The 27199-nt window shown below is 39.7% G+C and overlaps 2 protein-coding genes across 5 annotated transcripts; one reads left to right on the plus strand and one right to left on the minus strand.

The window, feature by feature from the left end:
- Positions 1-49: 49 nt before the first annotated feature.
- Positions 50-8032, plus strand: dtwd1 (DTW domain containing 1). Its single transcript, XM_055174325.2, has 4 exons — positions 50-332; positions 5922-6065; positions 6140-6374; positions 7632-8032. The coding sequence occupies exons 1-4, from the start codon at positions 138-140 to the stop codon at positions 7856-7858; spliced, it is 801 nt and encodes a 266-aa protein (XP_055030300.2). The 5' UTR covers positions 50-137; the 3' UTR covers positions 7859-8032.
- On the minus strand, positions 7887-25922 carry LOC129419218 (NAD(P) transhydrogenase, mitochondrial). Of its 4 annotated transcripts, none has more exons than XM_073853917.1 (22): positions 25806-25922; positions 23808-23924; positions 22659-22888; positions 22135-22354; positions 21974-22059; positions 21522-21610; positions 21238-21425; positions 18500-18633; positions 18235-18426; positions 17981-18134; positions 17727-17888; positions 15956-16073; positions 15706-15844; positions 15434-15629; positions 15076-15309; positions 14571-14731; positions 14116-14295; positions 13879-14038; positions 11698-11779; positions 11218-11336; positions 8650-8765; positions 7887-8233 (listed from the first exon to the last, which is right to left on the minus strand). In XM_073853917.1, the coding sequence occupies exons 2-22, from the start codon at positions 23917-23919 to the stop codon at positions 8087-8089; spliced, it is 3219 nt and encodes a 1072-aa protein (XP_073710018.1). In that variant the 5' UTR covers positions 23920-23924; positions 25806-25922; the 3' UTR covers positions 7887-8086. The 4 variants fall into 4 exon arrangements, with proteins under 4 accessions (XP_073710018.1, XP_073710019.1, XP_073710017.1 ...); XM_073853918.1 differs by lacking the exon at positions 25806-25922 and adding an exon at positions 25082-25100; XM_073853916.1 differs by lacking the exon at positions 25806-25922 and having other exon boundaries at positions 21974-22067; positions 22143-22354; positions 23808-23993.
- Positions 25923-27199: the final 1277 nt, after the last annotated feature.

Consider the following 27199-nt stretch of genomic DNA (forward strand, 5'->3'; position numbering starts at 1 on the left):
TCTCTCTGCAGCGTGCTGTCTGTTGCTAGGTAACCGCTGCAGTACTAACTACATCCTGTGGCGTTAAAGTGTTTCCGGTGCGTCACACACGCGCGTCAGTTTGTTTTCATTCATCTGTTGAGTTAAATTCGGTGGTCATGTCGGATCCGGACTCTGCTGCGGCTGAGGAAAGCTCTCTGAGCGGTCTAATGCTCGCGTCGCACGCCCCGCTGGATGACGCGCAGCGCGCCGGCCGGATGAAGTGCTCCAGATGTGGCGCGTCGCGTATGTTCTACTGCTACAGCTGCTGCGCGCTAGTCGGGCTCGACCCGCAGGACGTTCCGAGTGTCAAGGTTCGTTGTATAAAACATTTGAGTACCGTTGACTAAGTGGTGTACAGAACCGATCACTGGTAAAAACACGTTTTAGTTTAAAGTTTAAATCTGCTCGTTTCCGCTCATCGGTTGATTGACAGACAGTAGGCGGGACGGATGAGCGGAGCGCGTGCACACTTGTTCAAAACTTCAAATGGGATTGTGATCCGATCGGGGGTCGTTTACACCAGAATCTCGCCGTGGACACTAAAAAACTCACCCTAATTTCAGATTTAAACACTTATTCGTCACTATACTTGATCATACATCTGTTGAAGTTCAGCTACCATTGCAATTTATAATAAATGTCCGATAGATTTTTAGAACAATATCGTTTACTGACGCTCATATCGCCACAGACCAGTATGACTTGATTTAACACGAAATGTCAATGAAAGCAAACATTAAGACAACATAAACACATTTAAAGTCTTACATTTACATCGTTATGTTAGATGAAGCGAAATGTTTCTTTTCTTGTAAGGATGAGACCATATACACACACATATTTTCAATATTTTCCTATGTTTTACCTCAACTTAGACAAATGAATACATACATTTTTTTCATTGCGTGCACTTAGGCTGTTTCTCAATTCCAAGAACACAAAGAAAGAACGGTCACAAGGAACACAGAACGCATTTGTTAGAATTGAGATGTGCGCGATCTTTCTGTTGGTCACCTGACCTCCCCAGACTCAACATCGCAACATTCATAAAGTGACAAACATAGCATTATTATATACATCATTTTAGTTTTCATTATATAATTTTGATACCTTGTCAAGCAATAATTCTATCATCTAAATTAAGAAACTCAAGATTAGTTGTTCAATGCCAATAAAACATACGAAAAATATCAAATTTGCGCTTCCTTGCTCCGCCATTGTTTTGCTGCAGTGACGGGTCGGGTACTTACTCCTGTAACTACTCATCAATCTTTAAATCGGGAAAACATGGAAGTGTTTGGTGGCTTCTAAATTCATCTCTGTTTGGATCCTAAGGAATGAATGGGACTAAGCTAAATGCTAACACATTTAAAACGCGTTGTACGAAGATTAAGTATACGCATTGAATAAAGATATATATGTATTCATTTGTCTAAGTTGAGGTAAGAACATAGTAAAATATTGAAAAACGGTGGTGTTTTCCTTTAAAAACACACATTTGAATTTATCTTTTCACATTTTATTGTACTATCAGAACATTTACTGTAATTTTGGTCTGTTACCATTAGTGATCTAACAATACATCGATATGGATCAATACATACATTTGGTTTGATGCTGCACGTAAAAAAAATTAATTTGAAGTTCGACACTCCACATCCTCATTCCTTGACGTAACGTCCATCTATGCATTTCTCCCAAATCACGCATTTTTGTTAATTTTCATCTGCAGGCATCAGCAAGTTAATGTGATGCAGCAACAAAGCGGTTGTAGCAAAAACAGTGAAAAATACAGAAGACGAGCATGTGTGATAGGATAATATATTGCAGAGGCCGATATATCAGCCAATATTTTGATTATTTGTTTTTTTCTGCATCGGTTGATACATTTTTTTCAATTGTCCAGTACTTTTCTCTATTACGTACATTTGTTGTAATTAAAAAGACATCCAGTGTCCCTTAATGTAAAGCCAAAGTCTGACAGACAGTAAAATGACCAAACAAACATTATTCACTTTTTAACATGACGTTATATTGTGTCACACACACGACACAACACCACACTAGTTTAACACACTTATTCAAACAGTACTGTGAGATGGGCTGCATTTCCAAGATGGCTGCCGAATGGACTGACTTGCTGATATTGATGTTAAGAAAGCTTTATGGCCCACAAATGTAATTACAGTAAATAAGAGACAAACAGAAAATTGGTGAAGAAATGTTTATTTAGTTTATGCTTAACATTTATAAATAAACCATTTTAAAGTACTTAAAACATATTTACAAGACAAAATTAATGTGGATCTGACATCTCACAGTACTGTTTGAAGAAGTGTGTTAAACTAGTGTGGTGTTGTGTGCAGGGATGGGCAGTATTTCAAATACATGTATTTAAAATACGTATTTGAAATACAAAATAGTATTTTGTATTTTGTATTTTAAAGCCTTTGAAAAAAATGAAATGTAATTTGTATTTAAATACATTTAAGATGAGTATTTTTTTATTTTTAAAATACTCAAAATACTTTGAGCCAGTCAACCAGTCAGGGTGCTGTTTTCATGCATCAACTAGTTCAGACCAGACAACAGAGTTCAGGTAAGCAAATATATCTGTGCAGCTTTTAGTGGGCAATCATTGAAATGTTGGAGTGGGAAATAAAGCAAAGGCGATTGAATTATTGGGTGTGATGTGATTTGTGTTATAACTGTCGCAAAAGGAAATTCAAATTCACACTTGCACGTTGGCAGGCAGTTGCACGCTACAGTTGCACTTGCACATTGCACGACTGAAAATAAAACGTAGCGCTTTTCTAAGCGGATTTAAAAGAGGAACTATATTGTATGGTGTAATAGCACTTTTGGGAGTACTTCGACTCGCCTGAAAAGTCCGCTCCCCTTCTCACTCTCATAATGGGAGAGGGAGGGTGTTACTGCGCCGAGTCGAAGTACTCCCAAAAGTGCTATTACGCCATAAAATATAGTTCCTCTTTTAAATCCGCTTAGAAAAGCGCTACGTTTTATTTTGTACCACCAAACTTGCTCGTATAACTACTCGTCTTAAATAGGAAATACGTTGATGTGTTTGGTCACTTCTAACTTATCTCTGAATGGTACCATTGAATGAATGGGGCTAAGCTAAATGCTATCGAAGTGTCGCAGCGCGCTCCAGCGCTTACGTGCACGCACACAGATGATAGAGGGATGTATCAACAATTCTTAGTTAAGGTAATAACATATTTTAATATTGAAAATGAGTAGACTATTCCTTTAACATATAAACTGATTAGGTTGTGAGTCATTTTGACGACACATAAAAACATCATAAAAACTTTTTCATAAAACATCACTTTACTTGAAGGGGTGTTCATAAGGCTGACATGACACATTCATAATCATAACATGACACGTGTCATGAATATGAAGGAGATTTTATGGATGTTTATGACAACTGTCATTAAGTGTCATTTGTTCAATTATGTCATTTTTATTGCAAAGATGACATTGTTTGAGATGTCTTTGTTATTACAAATTGACATTAAAGCAACACTATGTAGTTTTTTACATTTAAATAATGTCTCTAAAATTATTTCAGTGATAGAACAACTTTTAACTGGACAAATTGTACTGTTGCTGCAACCTGAGCAGCCTCCTAGCTGCTACAAGCACACTCTGAAAGTGGCGGTGGAGGGTAGGAAACACAGAGTGTCTGATACCAGGAACTGTTGCACTTTCAACAACATGGGGGCGCTGTAATTCATTTTTAACAAGGAAACTACATAGTGTTGCTTTAACCCATACATCATAACTTGCCATGACATCTTGACATTAACCAAGACAACATAACTGACCACTTTTTACCATTGATACAAATATAATTTGTCATTAAAATTTCATTAAGTGTTAATACTCTGTTAAATAGTTTTATAAGAGCATCATGAATATTCTTCAGTTCATAATGTTTATTTGATGGGTATTAATAATATTTGACATAGTATTAACACTTTCTGACATTTAAATCATGGTTTAATGCATTGTTAACCCACAAAGCTAAGCTAGGTAGTTTCTTAAGTTTGATAATTATTGTTTATAATTTATAACAAGTTGTGTTGTATTGGTTTATGTGTCAAGTTGTCATAACAAAGATATCTCAAACAATGTCATCTTTGCATTAAAAATTACATAATTGAGTAAATGACACTTAATGGCAGTTGTCATAAATGTGCATAAAATCTTCTTCATGTTCATGACACATGTCATGTTATGATCATAAATGTGTCATGTCAGCCTTATGCACACCCCTTCAAGTAAAGTGTTACCAAGTTTTTTTTCTAGTTTTTTATTTTTTACAGGGCAGGGGAAAGCAAGAGGTACCTAAAATAAAATAAAAAACGTTTTTAAGCAGTTGCACACATCTAAATGCTTTTTGGCATTCAGAAATAGACCCAGATAGATTTCAGCCTAATAGGGATACTTGCACAGAATCACCAATTTCACATGTATTTTGTGTATTTTCAAAATACAAAATACTGTATTTGTATTTAAAGGGATAGTTCGGCCAAAAACGACACCAAACCCATGATCCACTCACCCCCAAGCTGTCCGAGTTGCATATGTCCATCGTTTTTCAGACAAACACATTTTCGGATATTTTAGAAAATATTTTAGATATTTCTGTTCATTAAATGTTATGTTACGGGGTCCAGGAATAGTCCACGACCTTCAAGTCCAAAAAAGTGCGTCCATCCTTCACAAATTAAATCCAAACGGCTCCAGGATGATAAACAAAGGTCTTCTGTGGGTAATCCGTGCGGTGTTTTTGTAGAAATATCCATATTTAAAATGTTATTAACTTTATAAACTAGCTTCCGGTAGCGCCGCCATTTTGGAGTGATGCGCATTCAGGATGAGAGCTTACGCAGCGTACAGAGTTTCTCTGCTGCTGCTCGGTGCCCCCGCCCTCCGAATTTGTCATACGTCACTAAGAAAAGTGCGTACACTACGCTAATCCTCTCTCCTGAGTCTAAGATGGCGGCGCTACCGGAAGCTAGTTTATAAAGTTAATAACATTTTAAATATGGATATTTCTACAAAAACACCGCACGGATTACCCACAGAAGACCTTTGTTTATCATCCTGGAGCTGTTTGGATTTAATTTGTGAAGGATGGACGCACTTTTTTGGACTTGAAGGTCGTGGACTATTGCTGGACCCCGTAACATAACATTTAATGAACAGAAATATCTAAAATATTTTCTAAAATATCCGAAAATGTGTTTGTCTGAAAAACGATGGACATATGCAACTCGGACAGCTTGGGGGTGAGTAAATCATGGGTTTAATATCGTTTTTGGCCGAACTATCCCTTTAAATACATTTTTCCTCACAGTATTTTGTATTTGTATTTAAATACATTTTTCGACACAGTATTTTGTATTTGTATTTGAAATACATTTCCATGTATTTATGCCCATCTCTGGTTGTGTGTGACACAATATAACGTCATGTTAAAAAGTGAATAATGTTTACTGTCTGTCAGACTTTTGCTTTACATTAAGAGACACTAAGTGTCTTTTTTATTACAAACAACAAATTTATTTAATAGAGAAATTTATTGGACAATTAAAAAGATTTATCAACCAATACAATAATAATAAAAAAATAAATTGCAATATATCTGTCTATCACTAGAAGTAGTGTTTCTTTCACTCCACAAAATTAGAAATATCCTACAATTACATGGGTTTAAAACAATGAAGGTAAACAAATAACTCGATTTTCATTTTCTTAGTGAACTAGTTGTCACTTTTTTCTGATTTGCAATAATTGACTGCCTACAGCAGTTAGTTGGCAACACGTGTGTTTGTTAAAACTCACACAGTATTTCTGTTATTTTTTAGCTGCCCGTGAAGATCGACATCATCAAACACCCCAATGAAACTGACGGCAAGAGCACAGCGGTGCAGGCCAGACTGCTCGCACCTCAAGACGTCACCATCTACACCTACCCCTGCATCCCAGACCTCCACCAGGACAAAGAAAATGTGAGGATACAGAAGTCTAATAACTCTGATCATATGTTCAGATCGTATGATCCAGACCACTTTTTCCTCCACAGATCGTGCTGGTGTTTCCTGGTCCGGACGCAATGACTGTGGAGAAATTATGGGATTATTTTTCTGCTAGCAGACAGACGGCAGACACTTGCGGCGGACAGCCGAAACCAAAAAGATTGAAGGTGGAAAAACAGAATGATGAGGCTGAAACGCACAGTTGTCCAATACAGAGAGTGATTTTCATCGACAGCACCTGGAATCAAACAACCAGAATCATCTCAGATGAACGTCTTCAAGGTACGTGCAGGACTCGCTTTAAATTCATGCGTGAATCTGAACAGGGTGAATCTAAAAACATCAAAAAATATTATGCTTAATCGTTTGCTGATCCCTGTGTAACACAGAGGCCACTTACTGAGTGTGTTCATACCACACACAAATAAATTTTCGTGCATGAAATTCATATGCAAATACGCTCAATTTGATGGCTTTAGCTAGCTTGTAGTTTTAATATGTATATACAGTCGTATGCCAAAGTTTGTGCACCCCTTACAATTTCTATTTATAAATAAAAATATAAGAGAAAGATAGTAAGTCCTATATTAGAAAGAGATGGGTTTTAGCCGATTCTTAAAGACAGCTACAGTCAGCAGATCATGTCGCGACCGGCAGAACTACATCTATCAAAGTTTTTATAGTTGACATTTTGCACAATAATAAATATCTTGACCTTTATCATGTCTCATATACAGGGTTCCCACGGGTCCTTGAAATCCTTAAGTTTGTGAATCTGGGGGGGAAAATTCAAGGCCCTGGAAAGTTTTTGAAAATATACATCCATAGATACAGGTCATTGAAAGTGCTTGAATCTATTTTATGCAAGAAGTTTTCTGGAAAAAAATCCATATTATTCCCTGTGTAGTGTAGGATAATAGCATAAACTGTTCACTTAAAATGCTTATATCTTCTGTATGTGAATGTTGATTCATACCAAAATGCTTTTTTGCATAGTTGTGTTTGACACATGAAAACGTCTCGGGTTACGTATGTAACGTTTGTTTCCTCAGACGGGAACGAGACGCTGCATCTTGTCATACTTCCTGCGTCCCTGTAACGCCGTCTTTGGCAATATTTCAGATAGTGATATACTTCCTGACTCTCGCGTCACCCTGTCTTTGTCATTAAGCCTAATCATTGGTTGAATTTGATATACACATTCAGACACACTTACCCCTGGAGGCGTCCACAAAGTATCACCGCAGTGACGCAGCGCGAGTTCCCTCGAAAGGAAACTGACACAATGTATCTTAAAAGGTAACACAATGCAACCTTGATCTCACTTGAAATGTGTCCCCACATTTAGTCCTTGAATTTGAGGGTATTGAACCTGGAAAGTCCTTGAAAGATCCTTGAATTTGAAGTTAACTAAGGTGTGGGAACCCTGCAAATACAGCATTTATTGTGTTTGGTACTTCAGGAATTTAATTCAAAAGAATTATATATCTCCATTTTTGAATCTCAGACTGAATTGGATGTTATTTGATTTCTCTAAAGCTTTACCAAGCGTGGAGCTGAAGAGCAGAAGAACCTGTTTCTGGAGGCATCAGCGAGGGTCTCCAAACACATACCTGGCAACTATAGAAGCCATTTATTATTTCCTGAAGGATCTTCACGGTCAATATTTTTCTGTGTATAAAGGAGAGTACGACAACCTGCTCTTCTTCTTCTCATTCTTACATAAACTGATCAACAAAGCCAAACAGGCAGCTGGGAAACTATGATGAGGAGACACATCTGACTCGCTGCAGCTGCATTTCAAACTTCTTTCTTTTTATTTGATATTTTGATGGATTTCATGAATCACAGTGATATATTTAAATCATTTTATATACAAATCAATGATGGCATGCAATTTGAAGTATTCTCAGTATGATTAAATGAACAGATTTAAGGCACTTGACAATAAAGTGATTTTTTTTAATGTGTTGTGTAGTGAACGTGCTGATAAATCAGTAGTAGGTCTCTCTTATTTTGCCCTGTAATTTGTCGCAGGTCTTCTTGGCGTCTCCTAAAAGCATTGCAGTGTTGGGTTTGTAGAAGATGGGGTTATCAACTGCTGCGTATCCCACACCAAGAGTACGTTTCATGACGATCACCTGTGCACATAGACAAACACACACACACACACACACACGCTTTAAAATATAATAATGCTCCTTTTTCAACTAAATAGTGTTCATCTTAGTCAGTGGATGTGTGAACCTCTCTCACTGCCAATGGATAAACACAATGCTTTTCTTTTGGGGCAGAGCATGTCAATATGAAAGAATTTGAGCCTGAATAAGCTGTCAGAAAATATCACAAATCACTTCATCAGCAATTCATTGTAATGTAAGATTTCTAAACTAATTGAATAAATCTATACATCAAATCTTGTGTTCTGTCAACCGAGTGCCCGTTAACCATTTCTAGATTTGGTCTTGTATTAGAGCAAACTGTCTACCTCTTGACTTGAGAAAGCGTTCATCTGCTCAGAACGTGAAAATTTGTATCATTATAAAACATCTCAAACCTGTTTGGACTTCCACACTTCCAGCACAGGCATCCCAGCGATTATTGAATTGGGATCTTCCTGCGCCGCAGAGTTGACCGTGTCGTTGGCTCCGATCACAAGCGCCAGGTCGGTTTCTGCACATTCACAGAAAAAAAACAAGAGAGACGACCGGACGAGCGTATTAGAAACTCTCATGCAATGGGATCGGGTTTCTTCCACTTCAGCTAAACAAAAACATGTGCTGCCCTCCAACTCTCCCTTTTCTACAACATGGAGTAGATGGGATGTGTTGCATGTCTAGGCACAATTACATAATCAAAATGAATTATTACATAGCTCACAATGCTACACATGTGCCAAACATTTACAAATATCTGCAGTGTTTGCTCTTGACAGCACTGATACACACGCTGCTTCTGTTTCTGCTGCGGTGTGAGTATCAGGTGATGGATGGACGGTACATCGCACTGAAAACTTACCCGTCACCTCAGTTCACTAATCACAACCAGATCAACTTTTAACTCTTGACTCTGAAACAACTTCACTTGTAAAAGGAAAAATGTATGAGAAGTTGACGTGGGCCGTGTCAGTTCAAACCTGTCTGGTGATTGTGCTTAAACACTGTACTGTATGATAGTGTTGTAGTTCTCGTGTAGACCACTTTTTAAAGGTCTCGTCTTGGAATCGACCGCTTTTTTACTCGGTCTCGTTTCAGTCTCAGACATAGAGGACTCGGAATTTTATTTAAAGACCGGTCAAGACCACAACTGATGGCACATCACAAATGTATTTTTTATCATTAATTGTATGCAGTTTATTCAGGTTTGGCATATGATGTTGGCATTGTTTAAGCATTCTTTAAGTTTCTCCCAATGACAATTTTTCTAATTTTATTACTAAAAACACCTGCATTGTGTTAAGTGGATGGCAAGCCATGGAAAGACAGTTCAGAATAAATGTTGATTTCAGCTCTTTAGTGTTTGTTCACTTTTATTTGCTTATAGACAAAGATAAATTCCCACATATCTGCAATGCCTTTGATTATTTTATCAACTTCTCTGATGGCATACACACACACACACGTGCACACACACACACGTGCACACTCGCACGCACACACATACGGACGCACACACGCACGCACATTCACACGCACACACAGGAAGTGCCTAATCATATGCATATTCCACATTTTATAATAAGTGTTTTAATGCAGTGACTTGCAGTGGTCTTGGTCTCGGCCTGTCTTGGTCTTGATTTGGTCTCGACCCTTTAAAGTCTTGGTCTTGTCTCGGCCTGTCTTGGTCTTGACTTGGCCTCGACCCTTTAAGGTCTTGGTCTTGTCTCGGTCTCGACCTGTCTTGGTCTTGACTTGGTCTCGACCCTTTAAAGTCTTGGTCTTGTCTCGGCCTATCTTGGTCTTGACTTGGTCTTGACCCTTTAAAGTCTTGGTCTTGTCTCGGTCTCGACCTGTCTTGGTCTTGACTTGGTCTCGACCCTTTAAAGTCCTGGTCTTGTCTCGGCCTATCTTGGTCTTGGTCTTGACTTGGTCTCGACCCTTTAAAGTCTTGGTCTTGTCTTGGTCTCGACCTGTCTTGGTCTTGACTTGGTCTCGACCCTTTAAAGTCTTGGTCTTGTCTCGGCCTATCTTGGTCTTGACTTGGTCTCGACCCTTTAAAGTCTTGGTCTTGTCTCGGCCTATCTTGGTCTTGACTTGGTCTCGACCCTTTAAAGTCTTGGTCTTGTCTCGGCCTATCTTGGTCTTGACTTGGTCTCGACCCTTTAAAGTCTTGGTCTTGTCTCTGTCTCGACCTTTCTTGGTCTTGACTTGGTCTCGACCCTTTAAAGTCTTGGTCTTGTCTCGGCCTATCTTGGTCATGACTTGGTCTCGACCCTTTAAAGTCTTGGTCTTGTCTCGGTCTCGACCTGTCTTGGTCATGACTTGGTCTCGACCCTTTAAAGTCTTGGTCTTGTCTCTGTCTGTCTTGATCTTGGTCTTGACTTGGTCTCGACCCTTTAAAGTCTTGGTCTTGTCTCGGCCTATCTTGGTCATGACTTGGTCTCGACCCTTTAAAGTCTTGGTCTTGTCTCGGTCTCGACCTGTCTTGGTCTTGACTTGGTCTCGACCCTTTAAAGTCTTGGTCTTGTCTCAGTCTCGACCTGTCTTGGTCTTGACTTGGTCTCGACCCTTTAAAGTCTTGGTCTTGTCTCGGCCTATCTTGGTCTTGACTTGGTCTTGACCCTTTAAAGTCTTGGTCTTGTCTCGGTCTCGACCCTTTAAAGTCTTGGTCTTGTCCCGGTCTGTCTTGATCTTGGTCATGACTTGGCCTCGACCCTTTAAAGTCTTGGTCTTGTCTCTGTCTCGGCCTGTCTTGGTCTTGACTTGGTCTCGACCCTTTAAAGTCTTGGTCTTGTCTCGGTCTGTCTTGATCTTGGTCATGACTTGGCCTCGACCCTTTAAAGTCTTGGTCTTGTCTCTGTCTCGGCCTGTCTTGGTCTTGACTTGGTCTCGGTTTAGGTGGTCTTGACTACAACCCTACTGTATGCAAGATACTGAGTAATGTGGTGGTGACCAAATGGTCTAACCTGGGAAATCCTGGTTGATCTCATCCATCTCCAGGACGACGTCATACGGGACCCCAGCCTCAGCCAACAGGACGTTGAGCTGCCCGGGCATGCGACCCGCCACCGGGTGAATCCCAAACCTGTAGGGAACATACAGATAATCCAGCGTTAGACATTTACTCTGTACAAAACAATCAACTAGTGCAGATTTATGCTGTTTAATAATCTTAATAATAATGAAAGATTTAAGAGTGAGATTTATGCTGCTTCTGCTCTGCGTGGCTCTGATGTAAACACTTCTCATCAGACACAGATGTGTTTTGTCTTCTCTTAAACAGAATTAAGATGGTGATTGTTTAAAAGTCTAATGTTAAAAAAACAACACGCATTAAACTCGAGGTAACATTTAAAAATATTTATGCATGCTATTTTAGTATTAGAAATAAATGAAGAGGACAACGACACAACTCAACATAAACTTCACATGAGAGAGAGACTGACCTGACAGTTTTGCCCTGTTCTCTCAACATCTTTACCATGTCAGCGATGGGATATTGAGCTTTTGCTGCACACAAACCCCAGCCTGTCAAACAGAGAGAGACCACAATAATTCAACTTTATCCTTAAATATAATCCTCATACAAACTGGTTCACATTATTAGATTTAAAGTATCTGACAAATACACACAAACACAAAGACACACACACACCCTCTGTTTTCTTTAATAAAAGCCTCAGTCAGTGTGAAGTAAATGTGAATCCTCTAAATCACTTTGACTTGATGTTTCAAAATCCACATTTGTTTTAGGTTTACTGCTGATGATGGAGGAGCGTGGAGAACTCTGTCTTTATCATCAGTGTGTGTGTGTGTGTGTGTGTGTACTTGGACATTCAGGGAAATCCATTTGATTACATTCAGACTGCCGAGATTCCCAGAGCCCAGATGTCTCCTAAAGAACAACAGGAGGATTGCGTGTGGAGAGGAGACACATACATGACCTATGTCTGGAGGAGGAGGAGGGAGGTCTGAGAGGAGGATTGTTTGTGTGTGTGTGTGTGTGTGTGTGTGTGTGTGTGTGTGTGTGTGTGTGTGTGTGTGTGTTGACCTCTACCGTCCTCTAGTGGTCAGAATGTGAACAGCAAATGAGAACGACATCATGAGTCTGTAAGCGCTGTTGAAAAAATAATTTCATTTCCTCCTCTTGTTAACTCTTTCTCCACCATATTTGGAGTTATCTCATCAATTAAGAGAAAACATTTGCCTGAAAACAACGTGTTCCTGATGAGTTTTTATCTGTAATACCGAGATTATCCAATAGATAATCTTTTAACCGAATTATAAAAATCTGAAGTAAATAATTATTTATTAATTTTACACTCCGTGTATGTTTTGATATTCATTCTGAATCTGAACTCTAACAAAATTCCTTCACAAAAATGCATTTATTTCAGCTTTTGCTAAAAAAAACATGTTTAAGAGTTTATAAACAAAGAAAAAAATAAAGATATGAACGTTTTTGTCCCCGTTTTGTTTGTTTGAAAGTAGAGGGTCTGTTCTTTCATTTGATAGATTTGTATGTTTATATATATTTTGAATTTTTTATCCTGGAAGGCATTTTGTGAAACTTGTGAAAATCTCAAATAATGCTGGCAGGGAATGAGTTAACAGGCTCATTTGAATCAGTAGTTTTAGAACAGAAATGTGAAGCTCATATTTTGTCATTATGGGTCCTGTGATTTAATTTTTCCCCTTTATTACATCATTATTTATATAATACGATTATTATAAAATGTGAACTCTTGCCACTGGAACTTTTCACAGATTAGATTACAGTAAGAGATTTTATTCCCATTATTCAAATGTTAACATGTTTAGTGTATATTATGATGTTGACTGTCTGCCTTTCACTGAAGTGCATTACTGTGGTCACAATCCTAACTGTGGGTTCACACCAGACGCAAGTTCAAAGATTTGCACGAGTAGATTACATACAAAGTCAATTCAAAGACGCGATCAGACGCGTCCTCGCCTGGGGCGATACAAATGACGCAATATGATCAGAGCGTTTGCTGCGAAAACAAGCACTATTTGCCTCAAAACCATCTTCAAATATTCAACTTGAGCGAAAAATTTGCATGACACGAAGTTAAATCCCGCGAGTAACGCAATGCCCCACATTTGATGTGTATGTAGCATAATGTTCAGACCAGCCACGGACGGTTGAGGCATCAAGTGCGAGTGATTTCAATGTTAAGTCAAGAAAGATGCGTTAACGCGCGCCTGGAGGTCTCGTGGCACAAATGAGGCATTTAGCGCAGCGCAGTAGACGAGATTCCGCATTATTTGCACGTCTAGTTTGTGCGAATTGAGCATTGCCGCGGAAAAAGCGCGAGTTGAAAATTTTGAACTTTGGCGGAAAAATGTGCCGCATTAACCAATCAGGAGCTCTAGTAGTGATGTGATCACAGGAAGCGAGCAAAGTCGCAGAAGCCCCTCCCATGACGCGAATTTCCACGTGAATGTCTAGATGACTAGAATTTCACGCGCTGCTTTCACACGCTAATAAACTCAAAATGTTCAAGCTACAAACTAAATTTGATGCCTCAAACGCTGCTGGTGTGAACCCACAGTAAAGAAGGATTATTTTCTGTGGTAACAGACATTCAGTGTGTGTCTCACACCAGGAGTTATGATGATGCTGTTTGCTTCTTTAATCATTTCAATGGACTGATCCACATTCACTTCTGTGTGTGTGCCGACGATCTCCATGGGCTTCCCGCCGGCGGTGGATGAGGTTCCATATCCACCCAGAATGACATTTGGAAGAGAACGATTCATGGCCTGCGAACGCAGCACACGTCAGCATGAGAGAGACGATGATTTTCATTAGTTCATTATATTTTTGCATGTGTACTCACCACACACATGATGTAAGACAGGATTGCACCAGAGGAGCCAATCAGAGCTCCTACAATGGTCATGAGGTTGTTATCCAACAGGAAGCCTTCAGCACACAACGCCCAGCCAGAGTAACTGTTCAGCACCGTAATGACCACTGGCATGTCAGCTCCTCCTATTGCTGCTGTGAGGGTTACACCCTACACACACACACACACACACACACGCACACAGACAGACCCTTCAGTGTTACTTACAGTCTCAGATGTGGGGCGTTCAGGTGTTTTCAGGCATGTTTTAAGGGTTTGCAGTGTGTTTTCAGTGTGTTCAGGGTGTTGATGGTGTTTCAAGTGTGTTTAAGCGTGTTCAGGGTGGTGTAGGGTGTTGATGGTGTTAAGGTATTTTTTGGGTGTTCATGGTGTTTCAGTGTGTTTAAGGGTGTTCAGGGTGTTTTAGGGTTTGAGGTTCAGCTCACCATGACTGTGGATAGACCGGACACACCCAGCAGACAGCCCATGCCTGTGTTGAAACTGTCACTCAGCATAAAGGGCACCATTCCCCCCACCGACGCTGCCATTAAACCCGCATTTATTACGTGTCGCCCCGGCAGCAGCAAAGAAGCAGAGTCCAAGATACCTGAAGAGATGGAGAACATCCTCAGATCAAGCAGTTAATGAGAGCAGATGTTCAGAGAAGAGTTATACACAGCAAAAGATTTTGATGTGAAGTTTTGGATTTTTGATGTTCTGACTTGTATTTGGTTTTTGTGAATGTTGAGATGTTAAAGTCCATTCATTAAAGCTTCCATCTCTAAAACTCTCTTTGAAGAGCTTGCATGCCAGTAAATGTAAGCCACAGAAAGACAGCAGAGCTTTGACTCTTCTCAGTCTATAGATGTTACAGACCTCATAAAAGCAGATTCATAGAAGAGCAACTAAAGGGCTTTTACTGAGATAAAGCGTCTGGTTGGTTTTAATGACCTTGTAGTTTGCCGTAAGCGACCAGAGATCCACTGAAGGTCACACCGCCGATGTAGGTACCCAAATAAGCCACGATCTTCAGCATGTTGGCCGCTGGATGGGCGTCCAGATGCGGATGTTCGATCATGAACTCAGCGATGCAGGTGAGAACCGCAGCCAGACCCACCAGACTGTGAAACGCAGCCACCAGCTGAGGTAGATCTGTGATCTCGATGCGCTTTGCAATAGTCAGACCTGGTGTTATGACAAATGCCATTACACACAGAGAGAGAGACAGAGAGCACATAAGACATTCAGGGAATGATGATAATGGACCACCCACCCCAGCCATTATCTTCTGAGAATTAACAAATCTTACCCAGAGTTCCTCCTGTCGCCATTGCGAGTGACATCTGTGAGAGGAGTTCAGGGGAGGGTTTAAGAGCTCCAAGCGTTGCTGCGATGCCTCCCGCCACCCCGATCATTCCCAGGGAGTTTCCCAGTCGACTGGTGCTCTGAGTGGAGAGGCCAGCTAGAGCACCTACACAACACAAACCTGACCCCAGGTATATCATCTACAAACACACACACACGTATTATAATGACAGCTCATCACAGGTCTCATAGGTGTCATCTGCAGATGTGCACGACCTGTTCGATGTTGTAGCCACCGGCGAGAGACGCCCCGTAACCGCCTACGAAAACCAGCCCGGGTATAGAGTAGAGATAGTTGTACTCTGGAGGGTCGGTCGGCCTCTTGAACATGTCCAGCATTCTCTGGGTGATCAGGAAACCCCCTGAAACAACATTTACAGGTTTTCATCTTTTATATACACTGTGTTGTGTAGCTGTTGTATATACAGGCTGTAGAAAGTGTTTTTATTCTTTGCATTAGGATGTAAAACCCCCTGCGATGTTGATGGAGGATATAAACGCTGCGAGCAGAGCCAGAGTTTGGGGTACAGATGATGGGGTCAAAGCTCCACCCATCAGCACCAATCCACCCACTGCTGTCAGACCTAAACACAAAAACACAAACAATTCTCTCCAGATATATCGTCAGCTGCAGTGACATCAGCTGTTTAAAACACCTTCTCTTATTTGGTCATCTTTCTAGAATATATGACAGAACTATAAAGCTGTATTCCTCAGCATGTTAACTTATACAACAGTGTAAGTCTGAGGCCTTTATTGATATGAATATGGTGTGACGTGATATACAGCCTATTTCTGGCCCATCTGTCTGTCTGCTCATCTCAAGCTCAGTTGTGGGGCGATCAAGAAATTGGGTCTAGAAGTTTAGCCAATTGCTGATTCAGGAAATAAATGTATATTATGATATGACATCAAATTTAGCCTATCAGCATCCTCAAATATGATCTGATACGGCAATTTTTTTGTTGCCCCAAACAGGACCGAGACATGACAATGGTCAAAGCAATCACTTATTCGCACACTTATTCCTGAGCAATGTCTGTTTGAAAAGATAACTTTGGCAGAAAAACTGAAGGAGTCCAGATCCACCTGACCGTTACTAATGCTTATGGTTCTCTCCTGTTCTTTTTCAACAAGGGCTTCTGTACACGTGGATCCCTAAATATTTTACAACCATGGTTTTACTACAAATAAAACCTATTTTTGCTACCATCGTTTAAACATGGTAAAATCAATCCAGCCGCCACTGGATTTAGCAAAGATTTTACATTTCTAAATGATTCGTTTTACCTAACCCTAATAGAGTAAAAATTATGATAATATGCTTTGGAATGTATGTTTTCCAAAGAAAAACAGATAAAATACAAATACTTGAAAAAATAATTTTAAGTAGAAATTAAAACCTCTGCTTGATAGTGACCCTAGCAACTTATCAACCCACCTGTGGTCTGTGGACGTTGGCATGAACGATCTATTTCTCCTTTCGGTGTTTTTTTCTCAGTCTGTAAAACGATAGCTCTGATTTCTTGTTAATCTGTTAGTACAGTCTATCACACAACAGCTGTTTCTCATTTAGACGTGTTTTCACACTGTGCTTAAATGCTGCCGATCTGTCTTTTGCCACTCAGTGGGCGTAATCGCAGTCATTTTCGCTGAAGGTGACGCCACGTTCATACCCTCTATACATGTTTATATTTATATAATCTATATTATATATAAAAATAAATAGTTACTATATAAATATTTTTTTTTCTAAAAAAATTATACATGTATGTTTGTATATTTATATAAACATAATTATTATACACAGATATATATTATGTAAACCAAAACTTTTATTCTGCAAACAATTAGTCGCGACTAATCATGAGGCAACACTATAAATTAGGAGCTTTCTGAGAGGATTCTAAAATGTTTTGAGAATATGGGCCCAGGTGTTTATGAGCATGTGCGAGTCATTTATTAAGTTGATGGATTAATCTGCTAAATAACAGTTGCTGTTAATAGTCTTACTCGTACATTTGATCTTATATTTTTGCTGTCTTGTTTGTTGTCTCTGAAATGTTAATGTATAACCACCAAGAGACGTAAACAAAATAGTTGTGCTATTACCAAACAAAAATAACACACAAACACACAGTGGAGTTCTTTTGACATGAAGTGGTGTGATTATATGATAACGCTTTAAACAACTTACTTAAACGCCACACTGAGATCTGAGTGTGTTTTTGTGTCACCTGAGATGGCATTGGTCACTGACATCAGTGGTGAATGGAGGGCTGGCGTCACACCCCACACAGTGTGATATCCCACAATTCCAGCAAGGCCAAAGGTCGTCACCATCTGAGTGAAGGCAGCATTAGGAGAGACCATTCCCAAACCCAACACGGACGTCAGACCTGCAGAATCAGATTCAGTCCATTGTTTTCTGGTGTGTTAAGGGTTTATTCTCTTCTTCACTCATTCAGATCATCTGGACTATCTTACTAACCTGCCGTATAGACGCCCGCCGACGTCATAGTGCGTTTAAAGGGAGAGATTTCTGTCCGTTTCTCAGCTTCCAGTTGAGCGACGGTCTTCTGTTTGACGGGTGGAGGCGGTGGGGAAGTCTTTGGCAGGGGAGAAGGAAAAAGATTCTTCCCTTCCTGGAAAAAAAATCATAAATACAACTGAATTAAATTAGACAGATGTATCATCAAAAATATCCTATGTAGAAAAAACGTATTCGTATTTTATCATTCGTACCTTCATCACCACAGTGCCTCTGATCACATGATCTAACGTCCCGTAATCGAACTCATCGACGGGCTGAAAGTGAAAGTAATCTTGATCCGGGCTGATGGCCTTCAGTAGTTTGATGATGTTGTTGGAGTAGAGAGTGCTGGCCTGTGTGGGCATCCGACTGGGCAGGTCGGTAAAGCCGATGTGCGTCACGCCCTACAAGACATATGCGGATGATGCACGGGTCTATAAACCATCACGCTGATACAGAGAGAAGATGCACAGATACCTGATGGACGTACAGCTGTCCAGGTTTAGTGGTTTGGATGTTTCCTCCAGCTTCAGCGGCCAAATCCACCACCACCGACCCGTCGCGCATGCTCTCCACCATCTCACGCTTAATGAGGACTGGAGCTTTTTTACCTGCACACAACACAATAATCACACCACCCTGCTGAAAAAAACCGCATCAAACCAGCATGGAAATTATGCTGGTTTAGCTGGTGGTCACCAGCATACCAGCACCAAAACACAACATATGCTGGTCTTGCTGTTTTTTTCAGCAGGGCAGAGTCTTTGTGCTTAGATCACTATGCGTGTCTATTGTTTATCATTGAGAAGTCATGTAAGGAATAATTGATGACGGGCCATTGAATTATAAGAAAATAATGCACACCCAAGGTGGTAATGCAGCATGACGCAAAGCGTCTCCTTTATTAGAGGAGATTATTTAAATGATTAACACAACATGATTTACTAATGTTTGTGCGTGTGTTATGACTGGTATTTGCATCATTATTTAACATTGAAAAAAGCATTTCTTAAATAATTTTGTGCTTTTACACATAACAGTTTATTTGTAATACCAGAGGAACGTATTATTCAAAAATATTGTTTGCCAAGCCATGTTTTTATTTATTTTTCAAGAAAGAAAAAAGAGAAATCACTAGGAGAAGTCACACAATAGCAGACATTTTAAAACTTCCTGTAAAACCTTCATTTTTTGTCCTCTGATTCTTTTCTATGGCTTTGTTAGCTGTGATGTCTGTGGTGCTGAACTCAAGCTCATCAGGTGTTAGTAGATCACCTGCACCTCATCAGCTGTGATTATTTATTACCCTAAAGTAATTTGTGCTGCTCTTAGTAGATTGGCTGTTTCTCAATTCTAAGAACACAAAGAACGGACTTGCGTTCTCGTGAAGACTGATCTTGCCAGGCGACCTTGGAAAAACGAACTCAGAAGGTCGCGAGAACACAGAACGCACTTGTCAGAATTGAGATGTGTGCAATCTTTCTGCTGGTCACGTGACCTCCCCAGATTTAAACGTGCAAGTCTGCATTCGATGCATCCTCAATATCAAGAACTCATCCGGGTATTTTCATGCGTCCTCTGTACTTGCGTTCTTGAGAATTGGAATTGAACTTCGACTGTTAATGATGACATAGAGCAAAAACACAAGGCCGCAAGATTGCTGAGGAACGCATATTGAGAAACAGCCACTGTGTTGTGTTGGCAGATATTAAAGGCACACCAGGCAAGTCCCCCTGGTGTCTGGGAGTAAATGCTTTCTATATCTGAGACTTTACGAGACTGAAGGACACCGGGTCGGATACAGCGAACTTGCAAGTGGGGTATTCTTCCTACAGACGGTAGGGGCGGGCGAGAGGGTCTTCATTCGTCATGTAATGAGTCATATAACCATATACCGACTTACGAAGATGATTTATTAACATAAAAATGCTGCCTTGTGTCCCTTTAACCTGATAAGGAACACTGTGCCGTACACGGTACACCCCCTCCCTTGCACGTGAGGCTGCATAAACGTCATTGTAACTTTGAAGCATTAAATCTACGGTCATGCGGCACATCGTTGGAAAGCTTAGACTTTCGGGTTTCCATTAAGCGCACACACAAAGCTTAACTATTTCCCCGCCATTGACGAGATATCTTGTCAATTAAGAGAAAACGCTTCCCCGCCAATGACGAGATTTTCCGTCTTTCCGCAATAACGCTTTTATCCACCAGGCGCACTTCCGCAACTTTTTAAACCCGGAAGTATTGCCCTCTGACAAGCTGCTGCATGTCCGTGTCTGTTTTAAAGATGAATGGGAACTCTATGAAAAGTCCGTCACAAAAATGGAATTATCTCTGCTTTTTGCTCAAAATGTGGTGTTTTTGCAGAAACCTACCCATATTCAAAAGCTGATTACAAATGAACTACTTTTTTGTTTGAAAGCAGAGAGTCTGTTCTTTCATTTGGTATATTGTATGTTTATATATCTGAAGAAGAACATTTTCTGGAAGGCATTAAACTTTGGTGAAAATCATGAAAAACGCTGGCGCTGGCTGGCAACTTTTTAAAAAAATTCTGGCGGTGAAAGAGTTAATATGATTTTTAGCAGTCATAAAACTGTAATCTAGTTGTTAGTTACCTGAACCGGGCAGCGCCGATTTAGGATATTTACTTACCTTCAAAATCTTCCCTTTATCCGCTTCAGTGAAATTGTCCAAAACAAATTGTTCATAAATCCCCAAAAGTCCAAGGAAATTGAATATCCAAGCATTTTAATCCGATTTGTTCATCTCACAATCTTGATGTTTCTAACCGAATTACGATATAAATACTGTATACAATTAGTTCACTAACGGACATTCGTTCGAATCTCACTTTTCATTCACGTTCATTTATAATGAAAATATTCGGATGTCACGCTTATAGTGCAACGTCTGAGGAACAAATACGCCCCCTTATGTAATTTCAGCCGTTCCATAAGGGGCTACCACGCCCATAAGTGCTTTTTTGGAATTGCTAATTTGCCCCATTTAGTAAATCTGGCCCAAATGTTCAATGTTGGCAAGAATAAAATCTTTATCTGAGAAACGATATTGAATCATCCATGTTTTTAAATTAATAACATTAATAAACAAAATCCAATTTCATGTCCAGCCCCATTAATGAGTCTGTAATCCTGTTTTTGATTCTAAATAAAACTAACTGAACATTTGTGTTTGTGTGTAATAATCACCAGGTATAAGAGCTGTGGTGATGATGATATCCACGTCTTTACACTGTTTGGAGAACAGCGCCATCTCTGCCTCCAGAAACTCTTTGGACATTTCTTTGGCATAACCTCCGACCCCTTCACCCAACTCTTTGATGTCCACCTCCAGCGGTTCTGCCCCAAATGACTTGAACTGCTCCAATGCGGCTGGTCTAATAAACAGATAAACACACACGGATTGTAACGGTTATCAGTCAGGTGATTATCTATCTGTGTATAACATCAGTCAGTCATTGTACATCTCTGACCTGGTGTCAAATCCTCTGACTATAGCTCCCATTGATTTAGCTGCACCTGCTGCTGCCAGACCAGCGACACCTCCGCCAATAATCAGCACCTACAAACAAACACACACACACACACACACACACACATATATTTTGGTTATCCAGGAGTGACACGCATTTGTGATGCATTTGCCAAGATGGCGACAATCGGCTCCGCCCACTTTTGTCTACAGAAACGCTCTTTAGAAACCTACAGTAGACGTCATGGACACTACGTCAATGTTTTATAAAGTCTACGGTTTAGACGTTTTTACCCTAAACTCTCAGTAATAACCAGACAGCATCTGTAATCTCTGATACTGTATATCAAATCTGGCACTGTGTTTGTATTTGACTGCAATAATACACCAATTGTGTGTGTGTGTGTGTGTGTGTGTGTGTGTGTGTGTGTGTGTGTGTGTGTGTGTGTGTACCTTAGCCGGAGGAACTTTCCCAGCTGCTGTGATCTGACCAGTAAAAAACCGTCCAAAGTGATTTGCTGCGAGAACCACAGCCTTATACCCTGCACCAAGACAACGAGGAGAGATTTATCAATGAGCTTTTTTTATAACAAAGATATCCAGAAAGAAATCTCACCCTGCGATGTTGGCCATGGAGCTGAGGGCGTCGTAGCCCTGGGCGATGGTGACCCGTGGCACCTGGTCCATAGCGAGTACAGTACACTGCTGTTGGGCCAGTCTGTCCATGAGCTCTGGGTTCTGTGCCGGGTAGATGAAACTCACCAGCGTAGATCTGGGCTTCAGCAATTCAGATTCATGAACTCGTAACTCCTCGTTATAGACCGGCGCTCGAACCTGCGACACACCACACATCGGTCATCCACTGCGAGACACGTCAGGTGTCAGACAGACAAGAAAATCAGACAGACACTACACACCACATCCACAAAATGACTCGACGAGTGACGTGATATATGAAGTATGTTTAACACAAATGCAGCTGAGCTTAAAGTTTGTATTTTAAGTTTCAGCACTGGAGTGCACGTCGTCATCACAGTCACAATACTGATATTCGGTACGACTGATCTTCTGTCTGTGAAACGAGTGTTAAAGTATCCGTAAAAAAACAGGATTAAACGAATCAGACAGACGCTCGAACCTTCAGGACCAGGTCTGATCCAAACGCTCCTTTTGTGTCTGTAATCTGAGCTCCAGAATCCCGGTACTGATCATCAGAGAACTTTGCTTCCCGTCCAGCACCGGACTCCACCTGCACCCTGAAGCCCTGCTTGACCAGCGCATTGACACCCGCAGGCGACACCGACACCCGACGCTCATTCTGAAAGATCTCTTTCGGAACCCCAACCAAGACGTCCTTATATCGCACACCTATCAAACACACATACAAACATTTTAATCTTTTTTTGGTTTCACATCACCAACAACAAAATACAGAATACAAATCGCAGGGAAAATCAGTTTGCAGAATGTCCTTATATTTACAACATTTCACACTCAACAAAACATCATCTTTTATAAATGACATAAACTTCCAAATCCTAAAGTATTTAACTTACAGTCAACACACACAGACACACACACACACACACACACACACACACACAGACACACACAGACACACACACAGACACACACACACACACAGACACACACACAGACACACACACAGACACACACACAGACACACACACAGACACACACACAGACACACACACAGACACACACACAGACACACACACACACACACACACACAAACACACACAAACACACCCAAACACACACACACACACACACACACACACACACACACACACACACACACACACACACAGACACACACACAGACACACACAGACACACACACACACACACACACACACACACAGTGGTTAACACACTAGTGCTGTTCAGAGCAGTTCAGTGTCACAGACGGATCAGCTAACACATTTCTCTCCATAATTGGCAAGGCGACATCCAATCACAGACAGGCATCAGATGATTTTAGACTGTTATTGGCGGAGAGCCAGCGAGTCACAGCTGCCCTTGCAAACTAACACACACTGTTTGAAGCGACGCACAAATACACACACAGACACACACAAGCAAATGGCAGCACTGGAAGTCGTGAGGACACTTTGAGACGACATTGAAAGTGAAAGCTGGTTTGACCTCTGCCTGACCTCTCTCACTTCACTTCAACACATGAACGCAACACATACGTGTGACTCCACATGAGAAACACTTTGATCTTTCTGCAGGCTAACCTGACATTCACGTCGATCTCACCTTTATGTGTCTGTTGATCAAACAGAACAGAGAAAGTCTGGAAGAATCTGGTCCCTGATGTTCTCCGCAGGGTCACGGACGAGCACGTCACACAGCGCAAAAGACAGGACATGACTCCTGAGGAACAAACACACAAACACACAGAGTCAGATTCAGACACACATGTTCGGTCGGCAGCGGAGCTCAGACACCTGCAGCTCTCGAGAGCGTTCACGCGAGAAAACCCAGCAGTGACCACGAGACGACCAGGACAAGTGCCAAGAAGACACACAACTCCATCTAATAGAACTCTTCACTATACACAACTATACTTGCTGAATGAAGTTTATTTTATCATACTGAGATTATCTTTTCTTTTGAGTAGATGAAAATAAACATTTACAGAAATTCATTCTGGGTGTGATGCTCCTTCTACTTTACAAACACTTTAAATTTCTAATCCGGTAACACTTGAAGATCATTTAAAATCAGTGAGAAGAATATTGTGTCCAGTTACTGGTTATGAATTATTATCATAACTATGTCACTCAACTATTCCACCTGTCTGTCACACGTGTCTGGAGTGCAGTAATTCATCAGATAAAAGTGATTTCATTCCAGATTCTCTCAAATAAATTAAACTTATCACCTGTTAAAATTATTATTAAGTAAGTAAATTATATAACTCATTTATTTCTTGTATCAATTTATCTGTTATATCTTATTCCATGTGGCTACCTGCTATGAAATGAGTTTGAATGTGCCATCTACCCAAAACAAAAGACTTTAACTGTGTGCACTGTTATCAATAAAAGATTTTCACTCCAAGTGTCTTTCTTTAAAAGTCTTTAAAAGGCCAATAATCTCAGAAACCAAAGTAAAAACTGGTTTGAGTCCCTCTGATTCAGTCTTTACACACTTGATCAACACATTGTGAACACATTTCATTTAAAAGATGTGCAATCCAAGCAAACTCATCTTTAATAAGTCCAAGGGCGGTTTCCCGGATAAGGTTTAAGTTATTCCAGGACTAGGCCTTATTAAATTAGGACAGTTAAGTAGTTTTTACAAACAAACCTTACAAAAAAACAATACTGCTGTGCATCTTTAGCCAAAACAACGGCACTGATCTGAAATATGTTTAGATATATCAGTGCAAGAGGTTTTAAAATAAGGCAGCTTAAACATGTATTTTGGTGTGGGAAAACAATAAACCACCCCATTATCTTTAACTGTTTAGTGTATAAAATAATCAAGTGATTGATTTCAACTCATCTGTGTTATTTCAGGCTTACCTTTATTACTGACAGGAGATATTACATCAAACTGGCATGAAGAGTTATTTAGATGTCAAGCACATCATGGGAAAATCTGAATAAATGTTATCTCTGTGAACTTTACAAATCAACTCTAAGACTTCATAGTTTTGTTGGGACGCTTGTTCTGTATTTATGTACAGTATCACTGTTTGTTAAAAGTTTATGTCGCGGGTCTGTTAAATGCTTTATTCTGATTGGTTGAGAACTGTTCCACAGGTGTTGATTATTTTCTGTAAATGCACACCTGATCTGTCAAATGTCTTAAAATAACCATCAGATTAATTTCTGTGATAACTGTGAATCATTGACTCCACTACTTTGAATTATTAAGGCAAATATTGACGATGGGCCGTTGAATTATTAAAAACAAATGCACAACCAACCATGGTGGTTAAGTAGAGGACTGGAGCCAATTATTCCTCATATAACATAATTAAAACAGTTATGATCAGTCTTGAAGAAAACATTTTGGGGCTGTTCCACCTGTGGAACATTTCTCAACCAATCAGAATAAAGTATTCAACAGACCCGTGGTGTAATTCAACGGCCGTTCGCTGTTGCCATTCTGTGTCGTGAGTAAAATCATAATTATTGACAAATGTTAAAGTAAATATTTTATAATTTTATAATCACAGTGATTATCTTTATTTTAACTCTATTTTGATAGATCGATTTTACCCCCAAATTTAACATAACTTACCTGAGTCTGACACAAGACATGATTCGGTTTCCGATTGCAGTTGTTTCTTTGAATTGTATATGTTCTTTAAAATTTAAGATATTTCATTTTCTAAACACGATCAGGTCGAGTTTACTGTCGAGTGTTCATTTATAAAACAATCGTTTGTTGTTTTTTGGCAAGTTTCCTTCTATGCCGCTCAGTCAGTCAGTCAGTCAGGGGGCGTGACCCTGCGGGGCAGTGACGTCAGTCCTCTGTACTCCACTACGGCAGGTGTCGCTGTATCAAATAGAAGTAAATGGCACTTTTTTTGTAAATCATAACCAGAAACTCTCCTACATTTATTTTGCTAAAGTACTTTTAATAAAAAAAACGTTGTTAGACATTTGCCAGTTCATTCCAAATTTAATAAATTATGATTTCAAACTTTGTTTTAAAGGTGTTTTATTTGGATTTATTAATTTTGGAGTAATATGAAGATGTTTACTTTCTCTGTAATTTAATTATTTTGCTTGCAAGGTATTTCATACACAGAAAAACATTAAAACTTTAGATGGATGCTAATTTGTTGATGTTTTTATATAATTTTGTATTTTTACTTCTTTTCAAAGTTATGTATTGTTGGCTATTGTTGATCCCTTGGTTTTTTCCTTTCTCTTTCTGTTTTTTGAATTGTTATTCTTTACTTTTGTATTCTTTAAGCAACTTTATAATAACGTTTTAAAAGGTGTTTACATACACGGCAGTTATGAAGATAAACTACACAGGTGGAAGGTGGGATAATTTCACTATGGTTACGCCACAACCATGCTAGCAGTGAATTATTGGATCAATTTAAGAGTAAATAAATATATTATCACCCCTGGGGTAAAGGGGTGGGGCTTTATGATATTTCATTTATTTAATTACAGCAGCAATCAGGTAGAGGATGAATATTGCATTCATGTGGGTTCTGGCTCATTTAGGTATTCTTGGCAACGAAAGAGCAGACAAACCAGCAAAAAAGCAGCTTAAAAGGAAAATGTTGAAAAAATATTATTGAGTTATCCAAATCAAAGGGAAAGAGCAAAGTGTGGAGCAAAATAATGCAAAAAATGCAGCAGCATTGGCACAGTGAGACAAAATGAAGCCACTTTTAATTAATACAAAACAGAGTGGCTGTTACAAGAGATAAAGGAAAGAAGGAATAGAAATCTAAATGGTATTATATCATGGAAGAAACACCCAAAATCCAAAGATCATATCCTTCTTACGGGAAATGTATTCAGGAAAGGCATGAAATGATGACTCAGTTGCAGTTATAGGGAAATGTATAAAGTATTTTAGAAGATGCAGAGAAGGAACAAGACAGATTATTGATTATTTTCCCTAAATTTAATTTGTATTATTATATATTAAATGTAGATCATTTCCAT

The sequence above is a fragment of the Misgurnus anguillicaudatus genome, chromosome 15 (assembly GCF_027580225.2).
Source record: "Misgurnus anguillicaudatus chromosome 15, ASM2758022v2, whole genome shotgun sequence".
Classification (NCBI taxonomy): domain Eukaryota; kingdom Metazoa; phylum Chordata; class Actinopteri; order Cypriniformes; family Cobitidae; genus Misgurnus; species Misgurnus anguillicaudatus.